At 33.4% G+C, this 27,353-nt stretch overlaps 1 protein-coding gene across 1 annotated transcript in view; it reads right to left on the bottom strand.

Moving 5' to 3' along the window:
* RIMS2 (regulating synaptic membrane exocytosis 2) overlaps positions 1-27,353 on the bottom strand; it is a 761,226-nt gene that overhangs the window by 552,144 nt on the left and 181,729 nt on the right. The window contains exon 3 of the mRNA XM_051974462.1: positions 14,103-14,114. Within this exon, the coding sequence (XP_051830422.1) occupies positions 14,103-14,114 (12 nt within the window). The remainder of the gene's footprint in view (positions 1-14,102; positions 14,115-27,353) is intronic.

The following is a 27,353-nucleotide window of genomic DNA, read 5'->3' as shown; positions in this document are numbered from 1 at the left end:
AACAATCAGTCCAGCACAAATGAAACAACTGAATAATAAAACAACATATTTTGTCACCCCTGCCAAGACAACAAGGAGCTAATGAGCAGAGACTCTTTCATTTTTTTGTCTTCATATATTCATAGCCTAGAAGAGTGCCTGGTATATAATTGAAACTTAAAAAATATTTCATGGTTGATTGATGGGAAGATTTGTTAGGAGGCTATTACAATAGTCCAGACAGAGGTTAATGAGAGCCTATATTATTCTAAGATCTTTGGGAATAGAGAAGAGAAGGAATCACTGGATCATCAAACTAAAACTAGAAGGTAACTTAAGAGGTCTAAAATGTCATCAAAGTCAACCTTCTCATTTTAAAGATGAGAAAACTGGGGCCCCAAGAGATTAACCAATTTGCCTTAGATCATATGGAGAATTAATGATTCTCCATCTATCCCCATCATTTAGCAATCTCTTTTTCTTTGGGATATATGCTATTCACATATATCACCTAATGAAAACCCTGATAGCTATTGTTTACACCACCACTCAGCTCACTCTCATTGCTTCCTTGAGGAGTTCAATACCTGGCTCAATTTTTCTCTCCTCCCCAATTCCTGCCCTCATTCTAAGGGACTTCAACATACCTACTGACTCTTCCTCAAACATTCTCACCACTCAGTTACTCAAAACTATTCACTTAGCATGACTTATTCTTCCTGTCATAGTCATAAAAATGGTCATACACCAACATCCCATCTTTATGTTCAAAAATCCTGAAATTCCCTATGCAAGCATTATTTATTGGTTTTTCACCTCTCCTTCTGCTTTCCTTTACCAAACATTCCCTCTGTATCCACATCATGACCTCCAGTCACCTCATCCCACAATTATTTCCCCCAGCATAAATCACTTTCTCTGTTTTTCCTCATCTTTACCCCTTGGTCAAACTTTATACTGTCCTCCTCTCTTGAATCCCTAATCCCCTATCATATCATTGATCATTCCTAGCTAAATCTCAGCCTTGGATCACTCCCATTATTAGCTGACTTCTCCCCTACAACTAAACAAAGATATAGAAAATCCCAGAAATCTATGTTATAAAAACTCAAGTGGGACGTCACTACTGCTAGACAGTACTACCACATCTACTTTATCAATTCACTATCAACTTCACCACAATAATTCTTCCAGATCTTTTCATCTCTTTTTGAATAGTTCTTTACCCCTCTATTCTCTTAGCTGAGAATCTGGATTATATACAGAAAAAAGTTAGACCATTTGCTGTGAGTTCCCTTTCCCTCTCTTCCTCATCCAAATTCAAAATGTTTCCACTATATTCTCTTCATTTACCTCTATATCACATAATGAAATGGCCTTACTCTTTTACAAGCTAAACTTGCCTACATGCTCAAGTGATCCTATTTCATCTCATTTTCTCTAACAGATTTCACCCTCTGTTATTTCCATTTTTTCACTGTCCCTCTTTCATATTATCTGCTTCATTTTTCACTCTCCCTCTTTCCTACTATCTAAAAACATGCTCATATCTCCCCTATTCTGAAAATCCCCTCACTTGATCCCTCCCCATCCCTATCATTCTATATCTCTTCTTCCTTTTATAGCTAGACTCTTCAAAAAAGACTGTGTACAATAAAAGCCTCAACTTTCCTCTCACTCTTTTCTTAACTCTTTTACAATATGGCTTCTGACCTTATCATTCACTTAAACTTTTCTCTCCAAAGTTTACTAATAATTTCCTAGTTGCCATATCAATAGACTTTTTTTCAATTCTTATTCTCAACCTCTCTTTTGTCTTTGACACTGTTGATAACTCTCTTTTCTTTGACACTCCCTTCTCTCTAGTTTTTTGAGATGATATTCTTTCCTGGTCCTTGTTCTTTCTATCTGAATATTCCACTGTCTCCATTATTAGATCCTTATCGGGATCACAAACTCTAACATTAATGTGTGCCCTAATGGTCCCTCAGGATTCTAGGCTGGGTACTCTTCTCTTCTTATTCTATAGTACTTCATTTAGTAATCTCATCAGCTTCTACATCTCTATGTTGATGATTCTTAAAACTTGCTACAAACGCTCTGCTGATTTCACATTTCCAGCTGTCTTTGAGATATCTTCAACTGAATGTCGAATAGATATCTTAAATTCAGTATGTCCAAAACAGAACTCACTGTCTTTTTCCCACTTCTAACTTCCATATTATTATAGAGAGCAATATTACCCTTCCTCCTTCAAGCTCACAAACTCATTCTCTCATGCCCCAGATCCAATCTATTGCCAAGGCCTTTTGGTTTCATCTTTGTAACTCTCTCCAATTTGTCTCCCTTCTTTCTTCTGACCTTACCACAATTCTAATGTAATTCTCCACCTAAGTCCTAAATTATTGCAATAGCCTATTGGTGAATTTGTTGGAGTCAAGTCTCTCTGCATCCCAAACCATCCTCAATTCAGCTATTAAAGTGATTTTCTTAAAGTACAAGGCAATCATATCACACATGCATATACCTCCATTTGAAAAACTGCTCTATTTGATACTCAAAGCTCATTGTAACCTATTCCTCTCCAACCTTGTCAGTCTTCTATTTTAATTTCTAACATGTAACCTTTGATCCAATGATACCAATCTTGTGATTATTGCACAAACAAGATTCTCCATCTCTCACTGTCAGATATTTTCTCTGGTTGTCCCTTTTGCCTGGAACACTCTCCCTTCTTCACTCCAGCACCTGAGCTCCTTTATTTCCATTAACTCACTACTAAATTTCCACCTTTTATAGAAAGCTTTTCTGAAGGATTCATAATTCCAATGACTTCTCCTTGTTAATTAGCTCCTATTTTCTCTTTATAACTTGATCTTTATATATTTACTTACATGTTCTCTCCCTTGCTTGGCTAAGCTCCTATAGAGCTAGGACTGTTTTTCACTTCTTTTTATATCTCTGGGGCTTAGCACAGTGCTTGGCAAATAGTAGGCAGTTAATAAATGTTTATTGATTGATTGATCATTTTAGTATGATGTATTTCCTTTATAATCACATCCATTTTATCTTATTTGCTTCAAATATTTTGCTAAAAATGAGCCCAAAGACTTCATCAGACTACCATAGGAATCAAAGGTGAATTTAAAAAATATCTTTGCATGTATTTGATGCTATGTATAGGAAGCTATTATTAAACCCAAAGAAAGAATTTTAGCTCTAAATTAATAATGGCAGAAAAAAAACAGAAAGCTAAGTTCTGCTCCTCTGAATTCTTAGTTGAAATCCATGAAAAATATATAAGGAACATGACTCAAATACACTTTGAGAATAATTTATACAGCAACAACAACAATGCAACAAAAAAAATAACAATTTAGAAAGACTTAAGAAATATCTTCAATGTACTGATCAACCACAACTCTAAAGAACCACTGAGAAAAAATGCTACCCATTCCTAGATAAAGAGATGATGAAATCAAGGAACAACTACAACAAATATTGATAGCTTTACAACAAGATTACATAATAATCAACTGAGATGGACTTGGCTCTTTTCAGAAATGTGGTGATTCAAGGCAATTCCAATAGACTTGTGATGAAAAGTGCCATCCACATCCAAGAAGAGAACTGTGGAGACTGAATATGGATCAAAGTATAGTATTTTCATCATTTTTGTTAATATTGTTTGCTTGTTTTTGTTTTCTTTTTCATGTTATTTTTTCCCTTTTCATATGATTTTTCTCGAGCAGTGGGATGAATATGGAAATATGTTTAGAAGAATTATGTGTGCTTAACTTCTGTTGGATTGCTTATTGTCTGTGAGGAGCAAGAAAAAATTTTCAAAGGTGAATGTTGAAAAATAAATTTGCATGTATTTGGAAAAAACAAAAATCATTATTAAACAAAAAAGAAAATGATTAAGTAATAATAACAGCAAAAACATAAAGCTTAGGAAGCAAATCTTTACCCTAGCCCCTCTGAAGTCTTAGTTGTAGCACATGGAAAATGTAAATAAGAAATATAATTCAATTACACTTTAAAGAATGAAGTAAGCAGAATCAAAAGAATAATTTATACAGTAACAGTAACAATGCAACAAAAAATAATTTAGAAAGATTTTAAAAATATCTTCAATGCAATAAACAACTACAATTCTATAGAACCAGTGAGAAAATATGTTTCTCTATCTCAGAGAGATAATGAAATCAAACAAAAATGTGATATGGATTTTCAGACATGGCCAATCTGGGAATCTGCAATACTTAGTTTTACATGCTTGTTATTAAGATCTTTGTTTTGTTTTTTTCTTTTTCTTTTTTTTTTTCCTATAGGGGAGGAGGAAGCCATGTAAAGGCTGGAAATCAAAGAAAACCTAGCCAAAAGGTTTCCAAAAAAGAAATAAACTAGGGTATTAAAACATTTTTCAATACGCAGAAGAAAACATATGGAAAGACAGAAGGAAACAAAGACAAGTTAGACAGCTTTGAAAATTACATGACAAATTTATTATATAATTAAAAGGGAAAATAAGCTGCATATAATAGAAACTCTAGGTTTTATGTACTATTTTCCTTTTATAGTTTGTAAACAAGAATACTCATTTTATTTGGTGTTTGTTAGGTTCAAAAAATTTTAAATGCAAGTATAGAATCTTTGAGGCACTCTACTGAAAACATTAAAATGGATGAGATAAGAATGATTAAAAGGTCTAAGAGCTAATTAATTCATAAAATTAAATTGCTTGTTTTAATAAATTAATAAAATTAATGATGGTATTCTTTCATGATTCTCTTCTAATCTCTTGGACTGAGCTCCTTTGCTGGAACATCAACTACATCCTATCTTCATCCTAGGCATAGACAGATCTTAGAACTTTATCCTTAACTCCCATCTGGCTTGAAGCAGCTAGTGTTAGAAGCTGGAATACTAGGTCTGCAGTCAGGAATACCTGAACTCAAATCTGGTCTCAGATACTTACTAGCTGTGTGACAGGGGCAAGTTACTTAATCTCTGTTTGCCTCAGTTTCCTCCACTGCAAAATAGGGATAATAATAATAATAATAACACCTACATTCTTATAAGGATAAAATGAGAATATATGTAAAAAGTTCTTAACTCAGAGCTTGGCACAAAGTGAGAAAAAATGCTTATTTCCCACTTTCTCCTTATTTCTTCTTTTTCTATATGTTCTCTTTTAATGATCTCATTAACTCCCATGGATTCAATCATCATATTTATGCAGATGATGGGATAGAACTAGACTGCTCACTACTCAAAAGGTAACAAGTTACTTATTAAGTTTAGCAGATTCCTCTTCTTCCTCCTCTTTTCTAAATCCTTGTGATTTGGAGTCTATAGGTTCATAGATACTACCTCTTTTTCTCTGTTACTATTCTCTATTTGCCATCTACCTAATCCCTACCACAAAAATCCAAATATTCCCAAAAAAGTCTATCTCAGGACACTCTCTCCAATATCAAATGCTCCAGCACTGGGTTAAAAAAGGAGGCTATCTTTCAGTAAACTCTCCTCCTAGGTTTGCTCCTTCCACATCATGTTAACAACCATTCACTAGCCTCTCTATCATTCTCCCTTTTCTCCAAAGACTTCAGTGGATGGTTCATAGTATTATTTTCTAGCCCAACTCCTGTGTTTATACTAGGAGACTTCAATTTGGATTATGATATTCCTTTAGCATGATGGCCTTCCATTTTATCAGCCTTTTCAACTCCTATGACCTATATCTTCACTCTACCTCAGCCATACACAAAAGATTGGTCATAATTTTGATCTCACAGATTCATAAATTTAGAGGAAAAAAAGACTTCAAATTTCAAGAGATGAGCAACCGAAGACTCAGAGAGGTTAAAAGATTTTCAAAAGTGATTCATTCCAAAACTTTTGATTTCTATATGGCCATAATTTCTTGTCCTTTCATCTTTCTCTATATATCACCGTTCATAAACTTGGTCTTCATTCTCACAACAACCTCCAGATGTGCCATCCCTCTAAGTTAAACAGTACATTAGCCCTTCATTTTGTTTTCTTTTACCCCCATATAATGAATCAGTTGCCAAATTGCATTAATTGTTCCTTCTCAACATTTTAAAAATCTATTCCTCTCTGTATACTTATTCAATTACTACCATGGTTCAAGCCTTCATCTCTGCTCATATAGACTATAACATGCTTTCCTAATTAGTCTATCATTACTCCTTCTCTATGCTATCTTCTACATAGTTGATATATTGATATTCTTAAAATATGAGACTATGTCACTCTCCTACTCAAGGAACTTTGTTGGCTCCTTATTTCTTTGAGGATAAAAATCATCATCTCAAAGTTGAAAAAGACTTTAAAAGTCTTTAAAGTTCGATCTACTCCTCATTTAATATCTTTCCTACAATGCCCTCAGACAAATAGGTATTGTCTTTATATTATTATGAAGATATCTAGTTTGGGAGAGAATGGTTCTACCATCATCTATTTCACTTCTGGATAATAGTATCTAATATGTTTCTAGTAAGCTTGTGCTCCCTAGTTTTAGAACATTACCCATCCATTCTTGCCTAACCTATGTGGTCTAAATAGCCCGCTCAACATAGTAAAAGACATCCTTACATTCTTTTGGCATTGTGTGGATAAAAGTAGAGTATATGTTTGATCCATTAGCTATTCCTCATTCTTATTACATGACAAGCTAATTTTTGAGGGGAAGGAGACATATGTTTATTTATTAATATATTTATTCCAAATCTCCCTTGTAATTCCCCATTTCTAATGTACCCTTATTATTCTATACATACAACTCTCCTTTGACTTCAATTATATTTGTTTTCTTTGGAGACTACTGCTCCATTATAGCCACAAAATGATAAACAGCAGCAAAATGTTAACATGAAAAATGTGGGTCTTTGTTTCAACAAGGTTTGGAGTCATTAAAAGGATTTTGTAATTTCCCAAAGGTTTTATAATCTATGCTTCTTCTTTAGTTCAGTTCATGACCCAATTTATTGTCCAAGATAGACACAGGCATATATATGTGTATATATGTATGTGGATAGAGATAGAGATGTTCATACAAAAGTATCAACTTAAAGCATTCATCTATGAATGCATTTTTCTATATAAGTAGATATACATTTATCATTATATATAATTTTACATATTTATTTCCATTACATAGACTATATGTAGTTATATAGATATAGATATAGATAATGCGTACGTGTATGTGTATACTGACTATTGTTGAAGCTTCTAATTAAATATTCTAAACTAGACATTAGCGACAAATAATACATGACTCACTTAAAGAGCCTTAATAAAGCTATTTCTATTGTACATTCTTTATCCACTTATTTATTCCTGTATGGATAAATAAACCAAAATCTTTAGTGATTATGGTTCTCTTCTAGGATATTCTGCAATATTCTTGGGCTTGATGCAACTAGCACAACGTCTCCCTCCAAAAAATGCATCTATCTAAAGGGTCTACCAGTGTGAGAATTCCTGTTTTGACAATCTCTATGCTACATCTTCTATGACAATCGCTTTGGTAGGCATATACCTCCCTATGTTATGCTTCATTGATCTTAAAGATCTGAGGATCTTTAAACATTAAGTTTCTTTTACCCATTTCAAAGAAATATTTTTAAAAAGTATATCTGATGGGGGGAAGAGACAGCCGATTGACAGAGAGCCTTACACTGTCATTTTGCTCTATCTAATCAAATGCATTTTTAAACTAACAATAATAAAGGAAACAGAGTGAGCTTTTTTATTCTCTACATCTTTCATCTCCCATATATTGCTCCTAGTTTTGCCCCTTTTGGCTGAGCAGACAAGTTGAATTCTTCCTCCATATACACAATCCTTCAAATACTTGAATTCTGTGCTTACTTAATCTTCCCCAGGCTCTTCAACCAATATTAATACCCCTCACCATCCTGTATATACTCTTCTCTAGTCATCCTGTGTATTTCTCTCTAGACACTAAAGATAGGTCAAGTCACAATTTCAGAAGATGTAAGATGACTACAGACAGCTGCAGAAAAAAAAAAAAAACTTTGGCACTTTAATTAGAAATGGGGTGACTCTTTTTTAGAAAAAAAAATCAGGTAGCCTGAAGTAAAAAAAGGAAGTCACAAGCATAGCAAGGCTTTAAATATCACAGCTGCAGCTGTGATCTGTGTTTATATTTCTCAAATGGGAGAAATATTGCTAATCATCCACGAATATTTTCAACCACAGACACACACACACACACACACACACACACACACACACACACCAACACATATACATAGCAATTGCCATCAAAAGTATTTTTGAACATGGTGGTAAATAAGATATATCAGTAATAAGGGAAGGTTTCATTGATGAATACCTAAATATCATTGGCTCAGAACAGCCTAGTGTCCAAGGGGATTTATATTAACTGTATTAAGATGAAGAAAGCTCCCAAATATTAGCACCAAGCAATGCAAGAGTCACTTAAAGAGTCTTTCCAAAACTACCTCCATTAAACACAGGGAATATCTCCCTTGTGCAGTGAAATGAAAATTATTTTGTCATTGAAACTATGCTGTCATTATGCCTTCATTTCCTTTGTATTAGTAGAGAATAGTCAGATTATGTTCTATTCTAGAAAGGATTACACAACTGAAATCTCCACAATCATAATGGGTATAAACTGTACAATGGACTTTATGGTGATTTATATGGTCTAGACTTGCTATATGCCTGAGAAACATCCTGTCCTCAATTTAACCTTACTACAACAATCCTTTTCTCTCTTTTATTAATCTCCTTACTGGCTTCTTTCCCTCCACTCCCCAATGTACTCTTAGTATGTTAGAAGTGGAATGAATTTTAGAAATCATCTAATTTAAGCCCTGCATTTACAGACTGCAAAACCAAAGGCCAAGAATAAAGTGATTTATCAACAGTCATCCTACTGAGATAATGGTAGAATCCAGTTTGGACTGAGGCCTTTTATTTCTCATTCAACTTCTCATTCCAGTGTATCAAATAATTGGGTTTTACTATTTTGAAAAACTTTCAATTCAACTACTGTCCAAAGATATCATTTTATTCTTCCTTCTTTTTACTGACATGTTTTTATATGGTGAAGACTATATTCACCACTTCTACTTCTTCACCCACACTCCTTGCAATCTAGTTTCTTTCTCAACTACTGTAATGAAACTTCTTTCTCCAAGGTCACTAATGACCAATGACCTTTTGTCAGCTCTTTGTCTTGATGTTTCTGCAGCATTTGATCTCACTGGTCAGCTAGTCTTTCTTAATATTTTTGTTCCTTTGACTTACATGACAGTATAATTTCATGGTTTTAGTTCAGTTTCTTTGGCCTCTTTTTACCTAGTCTGCATTGACTTGTTATCTTTTCAGACTTATCCATTACTAGAATAAAGCATGCTTCAAAACTCTCTCCTTGGTCAAAGATAAATCTAACAATCATAATATGGGACATAAGGTGATCCATATAAAGAGAAAGGTTCTTTAAGCAAGTTCATTTGTGGGTCTCAGAAGAGAAATCAGGACTGGAAATTTGGTTTTGTAAGTAATCTGAGCAGAAATGATGGTTAAATCCAGAAAAGAGAATGGGAAAGAAAGTGAACAAAGAGAAACCAGTAACATTTACATAAGAAGCATCTGCATCGAGAGCTCAGCTGAAAGATGAGAGACCATAGAAAGCCAACAATAAGACTGAAAATGTAATAGAAGCAGGAGAGAAGATCATGGCATTTCTGAATGGAAAGGAAAAGACAATAGCCCTCAGTAACAAGTATTAAACTGTCAAAAGCTGATGAGAGGTTAGGGAGAATGATGACTACAAAAAGTACTACTTAAATTAGAAAACTGAGTATTCCTTGGTGACCACAGAGAGAACAGTTTTATCAGAATGTTGTTAGTGAATAAGCAATTACAAGAGATTAGAGAACAAAGGCGTTGGAAATAGGCTTTTGCCTTTTCAAAAAGTTTAGCAATAAAATGGAGGAAAGGAATAGAATGAAATAGTGATTTCAACATATAGAAAGGTCAAGGAAAGACCTTTTTAAAGAATTGAAAAGAAATTAGAATGATTGCCTAAAAAGCAGAAAAGCATCACATTTTAGGATGTTATGAGGACGACATTTTAGGAAGAACACTGGCTAGAGAGTATCCAAAGAAAAGTAACCAGAATTGGGAGTGGAGTCAAAATCACATCAAATCAACAACTAAGTCTGAGAATATTCAATCCAAAGAAGAAAAAAATTACATTACATTACAGATATTATCAACTGTTTTAAATGTTATCATAGGGAAGAAGGATTAGATAAATGAATGAATGAACAAATGAATAGGAAAATCCTTATTATATGATAAACACTCTGTAAAGTGCTGGGAGTACAAATATAAAAGTGAGGCAGTCTATATTTTTGTCAAGAAGAGTACTATCAAAGAGTGAATAAGATGGCCCCAGGGATCCTTCAGTAAATCCTTATGTGTGATGGAAATTGCAGGTTTTAAATTTGTAGATGCAGGACATTTGATAAGATCAACTGAATATCAAGAAGGAGAATTAAAACCAGTGGAAGTTATACAGGCAAATCTTTAACTCAGTGACATTAACAATTTGAGTTATCTTATTACAAGATAGGCTACTTTGGAAGATGATAACTTTCCAATTATTAGAGTTTTTCAAGATGAGAATGTTTGATATTAGAGATGTTTTAGATAGGATTCATTCTGCCAGTAATATCTCAACTAGACTTCTGTTTTTCCATCTACCTTTGGAATTCCATGATCCTGCTACTCCTGCCTCTGAACTTTTCCCTCTCTGATACATACCTGCAATGGAAAAGCAATAGAATGGTTAGGGAATAGTACTAAGAATTAAAATTAACCTGGGTTCCAATACCATTTCTGATGCTTAATATCTGTATTACCTTGGTCAAATCATTTAACTTCATTCAGACTATTGGTTCAACTGAGCTTCAGTTTCTGTGTGAAAATAGGGACAACATAAATATGTTGGATGGATCCCCTTTGGCAAATTTATGGGAAGGCATGTACAAGAATTTATGAGTAAGCAAGTAAGTTGCAATTTGCATGTTGAATAACACTTCTAAAGCAATTAAATTACAGATATCTTTGATAAATCCTAGCATCTACTTCACAGAGCTATGGAAAGAATCAAGTAAGATGATACATGGAAAGAGTTTTGGAAACTTTAAAGTACTATATTAATAAGAGATCTCAAGAGATATCCAATGTCTACGTTATCCTACTAACATAGCAGTATGTTTATATCACTAATCAGAATATTTCAGTGGCTACCCATTTCCTAGTAAATAAAGTAAAAGCTCTCAATCTTGTTACTCAATGCCAGTCCCAAGTTTGATTCCCACTTACCTTTCCAGGATTTCTTTCACATAATCTGAATTCCAGCCAAATTGTAATTTCAGCATTACTCATGCTAGTTCTGCCCTCTCTTTATTCAAAGTAGCCTCCTATATCTGAAATGAACTCTTTCATCTCTTTTTTGGAAATTCTTTCCTTTAAAGTTCAATTTACTTTTTTCCCCTCCCATAAAACTCACCCTAACCTCTCTTATTGAAAATGGACTTTTCCTCTTCAAACAGCTCATAGGTTTTTGCACTTGCCACATTCTTCCTTGCATTACTTATGTGTGTGTGTGTACATATGTATATATACATCTATATACAGGTCATTAAGGACATTGATTTTTTTTGCTTCATCTTTATATTCTCATTTTAGGATGGGATCCCATAAGTGATTAATAAATAGTTGTTCAATTAAACTGAATTTATTAATTCAACAATATATTAATCCCTTTTCTATCAATTTTGATCCAAAGTTGATCACCATTAATTCATAACATTTGGAAACATGCAACTTCTAATATTAACAACATTCATCTGACTATGAAATAAAACTGTGAAAAAATTAATATAGGAAAAATCATGCATCCATTTTATTTAAGGTTCAAAAGGCCAAGCTGTGTTATTCATCACAGTAATTTCTGCTACTTGAAATAATTCTAATATTATGAATATAACAAAGCTTTTATTATAGAAACAACAGTCTCTTCCAAACATAATACTCAAAACATCTATAACTGGGTATATTAGAGTCTGAATAGAGATAAATATAAGACTAATATGCACATCTATTTAAAGTCTGAATAGAGATAAATATAAGACTAATATGCACATCTATTTAATTTCCTCTAATAAATTGGTGCTAGAGTTATCTATTAAAATTATACAAAAACTACAAAGATTAAAGAATAAGAATTAAAATAAAGGATGATTTTGGGAGGGATATACTTACAGAAACTTACAATGATTGCAAAATCATCAAATATTCTAAATAAATTATCAAAATGAACTTATTTTCTGCTTTAATAACATTTAAAATTTCAAACTTCATGTGTGTGTGTATATATATATACATATATAATTATGTTTTATAATTAGGCACTAAATCAACTATATGTTTGCATATTATAACTGCTATATAGCTGTCTCATTTTAATCATCAACAGCATTTATTAACCACCTACTGCTCAGAGAGTACTCTAATGAGCAATAAGAGACATATTGACATTCATTTGAAATGTTTCATAAGCATTTCAAAACCATAGTAAATCAACATAGTTATTTGTTAATACTTGACTCCAAATACAGTCTTTAGTTGTTGTATTATGAAATGACAAATCATTTCTGTGACAAATATATTAATAAGCACTTCATTTTTTGAAAAGGCCTCAAAATGTTTCATTATAACAATCGAAAAATATTCAATTATTATGTATCTATTCATGGAAGGACACCACATTCTGTAACACCAAAATTCAAGGTAGCTCCAGAAATCATGGAATCTTTCCAATGCCTCAACTAACATAGGTCCTACCCTGAGTCCTGATGATAGATATAAAGCCTAGTGTAAATTTCCCCAAATATTAAAAAAAAAAACAAATGACAGATACGTTTTGGAGAGTAGAATGGTCATTCATTAAATCAGTAGCTTCAAACACAAATACTTTTCCTATCTAGTCCTTTCATTGTTAGGACCCACTCTCCTGAACTTTACCTCAGACCCAAGCTCATCCCTGGTGAACATAAGGCCTTAGAGAAATAACATGTCATTTCTTCTAGCAAATAATTTCGAAGCCTTTAATCTGGGAGACTAGTGGATCTGGAGCTAGAATGGACCTCAAAATCAATCTCCTCATTTTATGGCTGAGGAAGTAATGCCCAAGTTTGTGACTGTCCCCAATGTCACACACATCCCCCAAGCTACTCAAAGGAATCTGCTTCTTATTTGTGGACTCTCCTCAGATTTTAGAGATTTCTTAATCCAAAATCCTCAATACACTGAAAAATTACATTTGATATTAGAGCATTGAAAATTGGTCCTGAAGCACTTCACAGCTAGCTTAAGTATGAATTTGACTCCTCAGAATAGTCTAAAGGGGGTACCAGTGGTCAATTCTCTGTCTCAAACTCATAGTCCAGACTACTTAAATTATTATAATGTTTATAATTTATTAAATGAGGGGACTATAATATCAACATTTCAATTTTATAATTAAGGAAATATTAATAATATCCTACTTTTAATCAACTTCATAATACATTGTTCACAAGAATCCCATTTCTGGATACTGGTGTGAAGGAAGCTACTCTACTAGAACTAAGGTTAGATTCCCAAACTGATTTACCTATGTTCTCATCCCACCAAATTTTAACTGAAGAAAATGTTGAATTTAGAAAGTCACTAGTGACACTGAAATTTTGTTTCATGGAAGATGCAATAAAATCATCTTAAATAGAATTCTAAAGAGGTATGCTCCCTTAAGAAGTAAAATAAATTATAATCAATGATTTTCCACTTTAATTATATATAAAAAAGAACTTAAAATACTTTTCTTTCAGATATATAATTGCACATCAAATTATTTCTTAATTAAAAGCAATTGTCATGCATCATCTCTTCAAAATAACAAAATATAAAAATAATTATAAATTCTAATTGTGATGTCAACAACAATATCATCAATAAATAAGACAGAAAAAGGCTCTAACCACTTTGTCCTCCTGGTGGGAAGGTCCATGAAAGCAAGAAAGAAAGGACAGAGAAAGAAAAAGATAAAGAAAAAATTACTACAATTCTGAAAGCAAATAAGATTATTAATAAATAATAAATTTTATAAAAGGTTAAAGTAGTAACATCATTTGGCTCAACTGTAAAAACTGTAAAAAAAAAAGAATAATATAACAATTTTATTTAACTTTTAAAGAGCAAGCTGTGTTTTGCAATAAGTAATAAGATCCATTCAAATGGAATTATTTCCTCAAAAGCAAATTAATACACCAATGAAATCAGAAAAAAAGATTTCTACATGGACAATTGAATTCCTGAATAATGAATCTTCAAAAGAAAAACTGACAAAATTATGAGAAAGATCTTGTATAAAGGATCAATAAATACATAACATTCTTGACTTTTCACCCGAGTATTATGGAATCTCATCCTACTAATAAAAATTCTGTTCTCATTTAAAATCTTTATATTGTTATTAAAGCTCATTTTATCTACATTATACTAGGGAAGCTTTGTCTTAGTAACTAAAAGAAGTTTTTCATATTGAGAAAAACACTGACAATAAAATTCCAATAATGAAATGCTACATTTTTCCAAAACAGTATCTTCCAGTTTTTTAAAGTAAGGATGAGAATTAAATCTATGATTTCACTGATAGAGATAATTCCTGGATGAGGAAACTTCTTTACTATTCAGGTCAACATATTCTCTGAGAGTTATAGTCAGTATTGCAACTCTCTGACTATAAGTTAGAACCTTGACAGAGTTGCAGCTCTGACTATTAGTTTCAAAGAACATGCTGAACTCCCTTTAAGTATCAAACCTGCAGCCCACATAGGCAGCATTTACAGCAAACTGACTATCACTAGGAACCAGATTAAAATGTAATTGGGAAATATTTAACAAAATAAATAATATAATAAAATACAAATAACATTACATTTTTAAGACAATATGTAGCTTGAAGGGATATTTATGTATATATTTGTGGCACCATTGATATTTGAGTTTGACACCAGAGGTCTAAAACACTAAAGTAAATCATTTACATAGGAGCATATGATCGATATGTGTCAGAAGTGAGATGTGAACCCAGTTTCCCCTGGCTTTGACAGCAGCTCTCCATCCAAGCCATTATACTGCATTTTTCTTTAAGTTTTAATATTAAAAAGGACAATAATGACTTTTGGCCACCAATAATGCTTATTTCATGCTTTTATGTTTTAAATATATATGAATGTTTATTTCACATTTTGGTCAAATGGAGTCTTTCCAGGGTTAGGTAGATGAAGTGATAACCACTTCTTCCTGTTTTATAACCACATCACATTTCTTTTTCTCTTTTTAATAGATAGACGATAGAGGAATAAATACAAGTATATAGTGCATGCATGCATATACACACACATGCATGCTCACAGAAAGAGAGGCAGAGACAGAGAACTATATGTAAAATGACAATAAGAAGCATCTCCCTTGGAAAAGATGATTTTAAAATGGTCATAATCAATGTTGGAGGCATTGTAGAATGATAGGAACATTAATATATTTATGATAGAACTATGAAATTGGAATTTTTTGGAAAGCAATTTGGGATAATATAAATAAAATGACTAAAATTTTCATAACCTTTGAACCAGAGGCCCCTTTCCTGGGCCTAAGGAAATCATGGATAAGAAGGTCCTCCTATTTAGCAAAATATTTAAAGTAGTACTTTAAGAAATTACTAGTGTGGTAGATACAGAGAAACATGGAAAGATCTACAAGAACTGATGCAAAATTAAGTAAGCAGAGTCAAAAAGCAACATATATAATAATGATGGATACGGAAAGATCTATACACCTAAAAATAAAAAGCAAATGTTATAAATTATAAAATTAAATACAAGTCAAATGAAGAGATATAAGAAGACACTCCCAAACTTCTACCTTTTCTTGGAGATGGAAAATCCACAAGTTTTATCCATTAAACATGTTATGGGACTTTTTCTTTGATCAATTATGCTTTTATGCTGACTATTTTGAGGGTTTTTTTTTTGTCTTTAAGAAAAACTAGGTGTTATATGGGGTGGTTCTCTTGACAGAAGAGAGGGCAATCCTAGGGAAAATTATGATGATGTAAAAAAAAGACATAAAAAACTCTTTAAAAAGAAATACTTCCCTATACTGCTTTTGGAAATCAATTTTCATTATTTGAAATATGAAATAATATTCTGACTTGCGGGAAAAAAGTATTTGTTATTTCTACTACTTAGTTATTACGGGCTTTATGAAATAGGAAAAGGGACTGGATCTATTATTTTGTTGGCATAGGGAATTTTTTGGTGAGGAAACTCCTTCTACCAATGCAAATCAGCACCTTTTTAGCAAATTATAGTCTTAGAGGGTTGCTTAGAGCAAAGATGGCCAAATCATTGTCCCCAGCTGCACGCAGTTCCCAACATTCCCAAAGTCCCCAGAACCATATAAAAATATAATAGGGAAATATTTGACAAAAATACATTAAAATACAGTAATATTCAGATAATATTAACATGTGGTTTTTCTAATGCAGCCTAGAAGGATTCATTTGTATTTGAGTTTGACATCAGTATCCTAGAGCAATGAGAAGTAAAGTGGCTTATCCAGGTTCATTCAGTCAAAACATGTCAGGCAAGATGTAGCTCCAAGGCTAGTTGTCTATTCACTATGCCACACTATCTGCCTATTAAATCCTATTCATTTTGCAATGTTACAACCACACAACATTTTTAAACTAATGTCCAGAAATAGGAAAAAATTCAGATCATAAATTTCATTTATTCCTTCGTCCAGCATTCAATAAGCATCTCCTATGCACCAGGCACTTTACTTGATTGTAGGTGATTTGAGGAGAGACATGAAATGATCTCTGCCCTCAGGGAGTTTTCATGCCTTTTGAAGAGATGGCAGCCTAGTTTATTACAGGGAAGAAGATTCCCAATAGCTTGCCAGTGTGAAATACTCACTAAACTGCAAGAAAGCGTAAGAATGTATTCTTGATGCTGACAATTGATAGAATAGTCTTATTAAGAAGTCATCTCTTGGGTATATGTAACAAAAGATTTAGCAAACTTTGAGTATATGGAAAACACAGAATTAGTGTTCAATTTGGGTGACTATGTGAAAGTGAAAGAACAATTAGAGAAATTAAACAGCTGTGTAGAGTTGGTGAGAGTGTAAATGCTGAGCCAGTGATTACTGCATTGGTTGGAGAGATTGATTTTCAGGATATGTTAAGGGGTGAATGCCCAGGCTAACCAAAAGTACATTTTGGGACTCTGAGTGGACTCTCTGAGTCAATTCTATTTTCACAGCATGTAAGTGAATACTAAGTTATAGATACTTCAGAACATTGGGTTAGAGGATGAGTCAGGGGCAGGTTTATATCTATGGAGTTGGTCAGATAACTATATGGATCTGGCTCCTGACAAATTCAGGAATTTTGGAGGAGTGATGTAAGGGCTTTGGAAGATATCATTGATCTGACTAGCACAATTCTGAACCCCAGGAATTTTCCACCCATGAGAAAGAAAGTACTAAAAAAAAAAAAAGGGAGGATGGATAAAAATTAAAGAGGACAGACATACAGACATAACACAAAAACTTTTCTTAAGTCATGGCAATGACTATGATCAATAATGGTAGTAGTAATACTAGTAGCACCAGTATGAGTATTATTACTAGTAATCATTGTATTCATACTAGTAGCAGTGGTGACAATAGTGGTGGTAATAGTTTATAACAGCAGCAACAGCATAGATTCCTCCCTTGTACTCTCTGGGACTGTTGCCTCTCTCATTTTGGACATCATGCCTCTCTTAATGCAGTATGAATGATTAAGTCGGCCAGAAGCAGAGCATAAGAATGTGTTTAGATACAAGGGCCCATTTCAGTGAGAATTAAACTAAATAATTGCTAGTTCTAAGACCTATGATGCTATTAACTATCATGATGTAATGAAAAGAGTGTAGGACATAAAATCAGAAACCCAAGTTCTGCTATTATTGACTACCCAACTATGGGCAAATCACTTAATTTTTTGGAGCTTCAGCTTTCTCCTTTATGAAATGAATATAACTGTATTTGCAAAATCAATTTCAAAACATTGTTATGAGAAAATGCTTGGCAAACTGGAAAGAGCTACATAATTATATGCATTAGTATTATATTATATATATATAATTATATTGCATTAGTATTAGCAAATTTATCACTCATAATATTGTTATGTTTCTATTTCTATCACCATTCATTGGCAGATAAATGGAATGTGCCTTAGTTTACTGCAATTACTACAACCTATGATAGTAATAGTAGCAGTAGTAGTTTGCCTTCTCTCTCATCAGGACAGAGATCATGGAACATCTGAACTTCACCCAATACCTAACACAGTGCTCTGCACATAGTTAATATTGAGGACATATTTCTTTAAAATAATAACAGCCAACATTTATATAACATTTTAAGGTTTGCAAAGATCTTTAATTTCATTCTTTGACTTGACCCTCACAGCAACCCTATTTTATAGATGCTATTATTATTCCCATTTTACATACCAGGAAACTGAGGCTGAGAGGTTAAGTAACTTGCCAAAGGCCACACAGCTAGGAAATGTCTGGGATAAGATTTGAACTCCAATCTTTAAATGAATACCATGAATATTTGTTGAAATAATCCAATGAATTAAAATTTGTATCTCCTCTTCTGAGTCCACACTCACATCTCTGACTTTATTTGAACATATAGGTGTCTCCAAAATATTTGAAACTCAAAATGGTTGAGACAATTGCCCCAAATTATTTTCCTCAAATCACTTATCATCTGAGTGGTTTTCTGCAAGTCATTTAACCTCAACTTCCTCATCTAAAAAACTGGGAGGGGCTGACTAGATAAAATCTAACTTGATATCCATGACCTATGGTCATATAATTTCTGCCTATATTACTGCTACCTACCTGGGCTCCTATGTTTGAAATTTGGTGTTCAAATAATATATATATATATATATACTTATATATATAAAGAAAAAGGGATCTTAAAGATTATCTGGTCTAACTCCATCTACAAATGAGAAAAGTAAGACTGAGGAATCTTAAAAAGCTTATCTAAAGTTGTATATCTAGAAGTGTCAGAGAGGGATTTTAATCCACATCCTCTTGTGCCAAAAACCAAAACTATTCAATAGATTGTAGTGGTTCCCTGTTACTCAGAGAGTCAAATATAAAATCCTTTGTTTGGCTTTGAAAGCCTTTCAAAACATGACTCCTTCCTATCTTACCTATCTTCTTATACATTATTCCCCTCCATGAATTATTCAACACAGTGACTGAAGGCGCCTTGCTGTTCCTCACACATGATATTCTATCTCCCATTTCTGAGCATTTTCCCCACCTGTCCCCCATGCTTGGAATGTTTTTCTTTTTCATCTGTTTCCTAATTTTACTCAAAGTTCTACTTTCTACAAGAAGCCCTTCCCAATTCTCCTTAATTTCAGTTCCTTTCGTCTAAGATTACCCCTAATTTATCCTGTTTGTATATTCTTGTTTACAGGTAGACTCTGTCAGAGTTAGCTGCTTGAAACTGTTGATTGGTATGTTATTTTTCACTCATGTACAACTCTTCATGATTTCAATCAGAGTTTTCTTGGCAAAGATACTAAAACTGTTTGCCATTTCCTTCTTCAGCTCATTTTACAGATAAGGAAACTGAGGCAAACAAAGTTAAACGACTTTCTCAGGTTTACACAGCTAGTAAATGTCTGAAGCAAGTTTTGAACTCAGGAAGATGAGTCTTCAGGACTCTATCCATTGTACCATGTAGCTGCTTAAGAGTAGGGACTTTTTATTTTTTACCTTTATTTTTATCCTCATCATTTATCACAGTGCCTGCCACAGAGTAGGTATTTAATAAATGTTTATTGACTGATTGACTATACAACACAACTGTCCAAGCATTATAATTTTTTTCACTCTTAGATCCTGTATAGGATTATGGGATTTAGAATCAAAAAAGACTTTTGAGATCATCTCATCTAGCTGCTCATTTTTCAAACAAGGAAACTGAGGCCTAAAGAATTGAAGTGGCTTGCCTAATGCCACAGAAATAGTATGAAGTAAAATCAAGATTTGATCTCAGATTTTCAGTCTCCAAATTTTCTTTCCACTTTCTTCTTCCCAGGTAGTCCATACCAACTCTAACTTCTAAGAAGTTCTTCGCTGCATTGAATTTAGATCTATATTTGCCAGCATTCACTTATTGCTCCTAGTTCTATTCTATGGTGTAAAACAGAGAAGAGAACAATCATGTAAACTCTTCTTCAAGACCTAATTCCTCTCATTGATCCTTAAACAGTGTGGTCTCCAGTTCCATTGCCATCCCAATTGACCCTAATCTGAATACAAATCAGTTTCTCTTTGTCCTTTTCAAAATGTAGCAGTGAGCACTGAATATCCTTCTTCAGAAGTTAACAGAGTACAATAAGATCATCACCTCCCTTACTGTGGACAACACATGCAGCCTATGTTAGTTGGTTTTGTTTGTTTGTTTGTTTGGTGGGGTCAACCTCTGTTGAGTTTGAGTTTGCATAGAAATATACTCAGATCTTTTTCACAAACTTTTATCTAGCTAGTCCTTACCACTCAAACTGTGCAATTGCTCTTCTTTGACCCCAAGTATGAAATATTGGATCCCAATTAAATTTCAATATATTAGATGTGTGCTGTGGTCATCATGCTTTGAACTTTTCATATATTCATGACTTGTCATTTCATACTATAGTTACGACTTCATGGGTCATATTCCTTAATCTATAAATTCATTTAGGGCAAAGACTATGTCTTAATCTAAACTGCCATTATAGCCCAGCCCATAAAACAGCGCTCTGCAGGATGGTAGTTGGGTACCCACAAGGTGCAAAGGATAGAGTGCTGAGAATAGAGTCAGAAAGACTTTTCTTCCTAACTGTGCAATCTTGGATGAGTCACCTTACCCTATTTCCCTCACTTTCCTCATCTGTAAAATGAGCTAGAAAAGGAAATGACAAACTATTTCAGTATCTTCACCAATAAAATTCCAAAAAAGGTCACAAAGAGTCAGATGTGACTGAAAAACAACTAAAATAATATAAAACCATGGAATAATGCATATAACAGTTACATAGTTATCACTTTAGTTCAGGCTACCCTCACCTTTCATCTAGATTACTGTAACAACCTGCTGTTATCTGTGCATCAACCGTTCTCCGCCCCCCAAACCCCAATCTAGTCCATTTTACACACTGTTGCCAAAGTGATCTTCCTTAACAGTAAATCCACCTCTGTCACTCTCCTACTAAACCAAAGCCAGTGACTTCCTATTGCTTCTAGGATACAAGTTGAACTTTTCTGTGTACCTTTCAAAGCCTTACACAACCTGGCTTAACCTAAATTCCCAGACTCATTAGAAATTACTTCTTTCCTAAACCACATAATTTATACAAACAATACTGCCTTTCTCTTGTCTGTGCCCTTACAATTGATCATCTCCCAAACTTGGAATATATTCTCCTCATCTCTACCTTAAAGAAACTATCTCTTCCCTGAAGATACAGTTGAGGCTGATATCTTCTACTTGATCTTTCTTAGCTCTCTTCCCCTAGTGGTAGTATCCTCCTCAAACCACTCTTTAGTTGACTACTTTATATGTGTATAATGCTATATATTATTTTTATATGTACTTCAAATCTTCATTATTAAACTGCAAGCCCTTTGTGAATAGGGATTGTTTTATTTGTTTTATGGTGAGTGGGAATTGTTTCATTTGTACTTATACTCTGTATCCCTAGTAAAATGCCTTGCACAAAGAATGTACTTAATAAATACTTACAGATTGATTGATTAAAGAGGGAATGTGTCAAACTATTCTTAAAACTAAGCACTTGCATTGAATGAATTTGCAAATTGACTTATAATTGCTTCGTTATTTTCTTTACAACATTATCTTGGAGATAGAATGATGTGGTTTCCTCATTTTACTGGTAATCATAACATGATTCAATTAATATCATACAGAGGAGCAGGACAGAGATGACATTAGAACTCCAGAAACTGAAAACTGTGAAAATTAGTTAAGGGAACTCAAGTAATTGATTGAGTATACAGTCAGCTGAGATAGCCTGTACACCAGCCCAAATTGGCAGTTTTACCCCATCTTGTGCCACCTAAGATCTATATAGTCAGAGTAAACTGATTTAGTGTGAGGGATGAGTATGTCTTACACGTTCAGGAGTTAACAGAAAAGAAATATTGTAGACCCAGTTCTATATCCTCCTTGATCTGGCTTTGACTATGTTCACTAACTGTGGAAAGAAGCTACATAAAAGTGGCCCAGCTAAGCATCCAATGGCATTCTAAAATTTCAGTTTTGTCACTCATGATAATGTTAATCTTACTCACTTTGATATCAAGAGATTTGCCTTACTTAATAAAAGACTCCAAATAAGATCAGAGATACCCACACAAAAACTATTCAAACAGGAAAAATAAAGTAAAGAAATTAGTAATCATTCAGGAATTTATTAGTTACAGATTATCACTTTAGATAATTTGGAGAAATTGTTTTAAGAAAATATTTTAATAACAGGTTTTCTTATCTGAATTAAAATGGGTTTGTTTTTTTTTTCTTTCACACTTCTATTTTTCTACATATTTACATGGAAGCTGGATGGTTTGATGGATTAAAATTCAATGTCTAATGTTAGCTTCAGCTAATAAAGTGACTAGACATTTCTTATGGTTAGCATGCTAGAGCAAGGAGTCAGAAAGACCTGAGATCAAATTCTGAGTCAGTTTCTTACTAGCTCTAGAATCCTGGGCTTTCGCACATTCACCTGATTCCTCATCAGGAAACAGATTCAATACTAGCTCTAGAACCCTGGACTTTCTCACATTCACCTGTTTCCTCACCAGGAAACAGATTCAATTTCCTCCTTGTGCTTTGGAGAGAGTGAAAGCACCTACTTCAAAATGTTCTGACAATCAGATGAGGTAATGTGTAAAGAGTTCTACAAATCTTAAGTACTATATAAATGTTAGTTACTATAAGTTGCAATAGCTATATTCTAAGACTTATTTACTAAGTGACAGATAAACTGGGCTCTTTATTAGTGAGAGTTCCTTATACTGATGAAACAGCCATAAAGTATGCTTAAATTAGCAAATTACAGCACATTCCTTCCAATTAACATTGCTTTACATTTATTCAGTTAGTGTAGATTTAAATTTCACCTCTAATTATTTAATGTTCTCGAAGGTCCCCAAAGCCTTCCTAAAATCCTAGTCTAAAGCCTCATCATTGCATGGAAATGAACCTGTCAGTCAATAAAAAAAATTTATTAGGGTGCCCACCATGTGCCAAGTAATGAAAATACAAAGGCAAAGGACAGTTCCTGACCTTAAAGAACTTACAGTTTAATAGGAGAGGCAACATGAAAACAACTAAATGCAAACAAGCTACATAGAGAATAAATTGAAAATAATCAATAGAAGCAGGCACTAGAATGAAGAGGAATTGGAAAAGAATTGCTCTAGAAGTTAGGATTTTGCCTGGAAGACAGGAAATCAAGAGGCAAAGTTAAGCACAAAAAGCCTAAGGTCTGGCAGATTCTATCCTGTTGGAAAGATTTCAAGTATAGTTGCACCGATAGACTATGTCTACTTCGTGGACCAGCCTACCTATATGCAGAGAGGCTCTACTACAAGACTTCTTGCTCAGTAATGAATTCATTGGCTGTAGAAGCAAAGAAAAAATTCAAATAGCCTTCAATCATGAGCACCTCTACTTTGCTTCTGGAGTGATGGTGTCAAGAAAATGTGAGCTTACAAAAAGTTATCAAACTGTGCATACCCTTTGATCCAGCAGTGTTGCTACTGGTCTTATATCCCAAAGAGATTTTAAAGAAGGGAAAAAGACCCATGTGTGCAAGAATGTTTGTGGCAGCCCTCTTTGTAGTGGCCAGAAACTGGAAAGTGAGTGGATGCCCATCAATTGGAGAATGGCTGAATAAATTGTGATATATGAATATTATGGAATATTGTTGTTCTGTAAGAAATGAACAACAGGATGATTTCAGAAAGGCCTGGAGAGACTTACATGAACTGATGCTGAGTGAAATGAGCAGGAACAGGAGATCATTATATACTTCAACAACAATACTATATGATGATCAATTCTGAAGGACGTGGCCATCTTCAGCAATGTGATGAATCAAATCATTGCCAATAGAGCAGTAATGAATTGAACTAGCTAAGCCCAGCGAAAGAACTCTGGGAGATGACTATGAACCACTACACAGAATTCCCAATCCCTCTATTTTTCCCGCCTGCATTTTTATTTCCTTCACAGGCTAATTGTACTCTTTTTCAAAGTCCAATTCTTTTTGTACAGCAAAAATAACTGTTTGGACATGTATACTTATATTGTATTTAATTTATACTTTAACATATTTATCATGTATTGGTCAACCTGCCATCTGGGGGAGGGAGTGGGGGGAAAGAGAAGAAAAATTATAACAAAAGGTTTGGCCAATGTCAATGCTGTAAAATTATTCATGCATATAATTTGTAAATAAAAAGCTATTTTTAAAAATGTGAGCTTAAATGTGGAATCAGATGCTTATTAGCTACGTGACCCTGGACAAGTCACTTAAACCTCTGTCTATCTTGGTGTCCTTACCTGCAAAAAAGGTACAGTAATAACATCTGCTTCTCAGGGTTGTTTGAGGATTAATTGAGATGATATGCTTAAATACTAGACACATTGTAGTTGCTTAATAAATGTTTCCTTCCTATAGGGTGAGAAGTTTGAAATATAGCTGTGAAGGTAGTTTAGAGCCATTTCTAGAGGACTTTACATGCCAGACTAAGTTGTTTGCATTTGTTTTTATTAACAAATTGCATTTGTTATTATTAATAATAATATTAAACATATTATTCTATGTTTGTTTATTATTATTCTCAGGGAATCACTGAGAATTTATGAGCAGGAAAGAGGTGATAAGACTGAAATAGGATGGAAACAGTGTAAATAGGAAGAAGAGCATTGATATAAGAGTTATTATTGAGGTAGACTTAGCAATTGACTAGAAATTGGGGTAAGGTAGAGAGAAAAATTAAAGATAATGTTTGGATGATATAAATGGGAGAAGGGAAGCTGGGTTTACAGGGCCCTTTATTTATAACAGTCTTTTATGAGACAGGTACTGTAAGTATTTATTATTGTTGTTGTTGTTGCTCCTCTTTGTAGATAAAAAAGCTGATATTCAGAAACGATATAACTTACCCATATCTAAAGAGATAGTAGGAGATGAACATAAGATTCAAACAAAAATCTTCCATTTCCAAGTCTTAGTGTTGCAACAGAAGTGCCATTCTAAGGCACTCTGTCAATAAAGAAACCAAACATGGCATCTATCCAACATCTCTTCTTTAGAGATGGAGAGACTGAATCATCTTTCCTGGTGAGAAAGAAATGACACAAAAGGTAGTACTTGGGGGTAGGGGAAGAGACAAATTGCTATTCATCTTGTGATAATATGGAAAAAATTCAAGTAGAGGAGTTACTGGAAAAGGATAACACTAATTGGAAAGATAGGTGCCAATGGAAAGGTAGATGTGGAGATCATTCTTTAAAAGAATTGAATACAACTGAATAAAAGTTAACTTGATATAAGAAGACTGCTATAAGGCTGCCATTTTGAAGTAAAACTATGAAACAATCAATTGCTTTTGTCATGATTTGTTTTGAATATTATGGACCTTATTTTTGGACCAATGTTGAAATAGTTAGTGGCTACAAGATGCTATATTATTAAAGATAAAGATCGCCCCAAAGGGGAATGGAGATGTGTATATAGAGAACACATTGCAACACATTCCAAACAAAAGATTGCAAAGGAAAGGTTGCATGTAAAGAATGTCTTCTAAGAAATGCATGGAAGAAAGCAATAAACTGGTCATGTGATTCAGAGCATGAGAATGTATGTATTATAGTTCATTCAGACAACTATAACTCCACAGGACTAATGATGAAGCATAATATTACCCTCCTCTTGAAAGAAAGGTGATGAACTCAGGATAAAGAAAAAGAGACACATTTTAGATACAGTCAAAAGATAATAGGTTTTATTTGATTATGCATATTTGTTAAAGGTTTTGTTTTTCTTTTTTGTATGGGGAGGAACAGAAGGATGGAGTCATGATAACAACAAAGGAAATAAAAGAAAATTAAAATACCCTGGAGTATCTTTTTTTTAATGCAAAAGGAAAATAAGAAAGAAGCAGAAACATTATAGCTTTGCAATCATATGTTGAATTTTTAGAAAATTAAGTTATATGTAATAGAGAACTATAGTTTCATGAATAATCCTTTTTTCTTTTTTGATCTGTAAAGATAAATTTCTATTTTGTTTCCTGTTTGCATATCAAACTTACACTATAATTTCCTTGAGGGAAAGAACTACATCATTATAAATATGTTATATATACATACTTACATAAATATGTATGCATGTATATATATATATGTATATATGTATGTATAGGTATGTGTGTATATCCTGTCCCTGTCTAATACAATGCAACACTATACATAGTAGACACTTAATACCTATTTCTTAAATTGAATTGTAAATACTATAAACATGTGGGCTATTATTATTAGGAGGGTTCTCTTTTTATATGCAATCATAGGCTATCATCTGTTTTCTTCTATAATCAATTTATAAAACATCTTTCCCACTTCTAAAAAATCTGCTAGCTCCATCTGCATTAACATTAAATTGATTACTCTGAATTTCACGTGATCAAATACTCTAATAAAGTTTAGTTCATCTTTATAATTTACCTATTCACAAATTTGGACTTCCATTTTCACAAAATCAAGCAAATAGTCACAGACTCAGCAAATTTCAGAATTGACAGGGAATCCAGTGTTCCTCAGTCTAACCCATAACTCAGTAAAGGACTCATCTATAACACATTGTAGATATGGGTACTTAGCCTTTGCTTAAGGACAAACCTCCAGTGAGGAGGAACACACTACGCTAATAGTTAGCATTTATGTAATATTTTAAGATTTGAAAACTGTTTTCTAATTGCTCCAAAGTCGTTTGATCTTCCTGGCAACCCTGGAAGGTAGGTGATTATCTCCATTTTACATATGAGGAAACTAAGAGT

The sequence above is a fragment of the Antechinus flavipes genome, chromosome 1 (assembly GCF_016432865.1).
Source record: "Antechinus flavipes isolate AdamAnt ecotype Samford, QLD, Australia chromosome 1, AdamAnt_v2, whole genome shotgun sequence".
Taxonomy (NCBI): Eukaryota; Metazoa; Chordata; class Mammalia; order Dasyuromorphia; family Dasyuridae; genus Antechinus; species Antechinus flavipes.
Note: the sequence above shows the minus strand (reverse complement) of the source record. Positions and strands in the feature narration are given on the sequence as shown.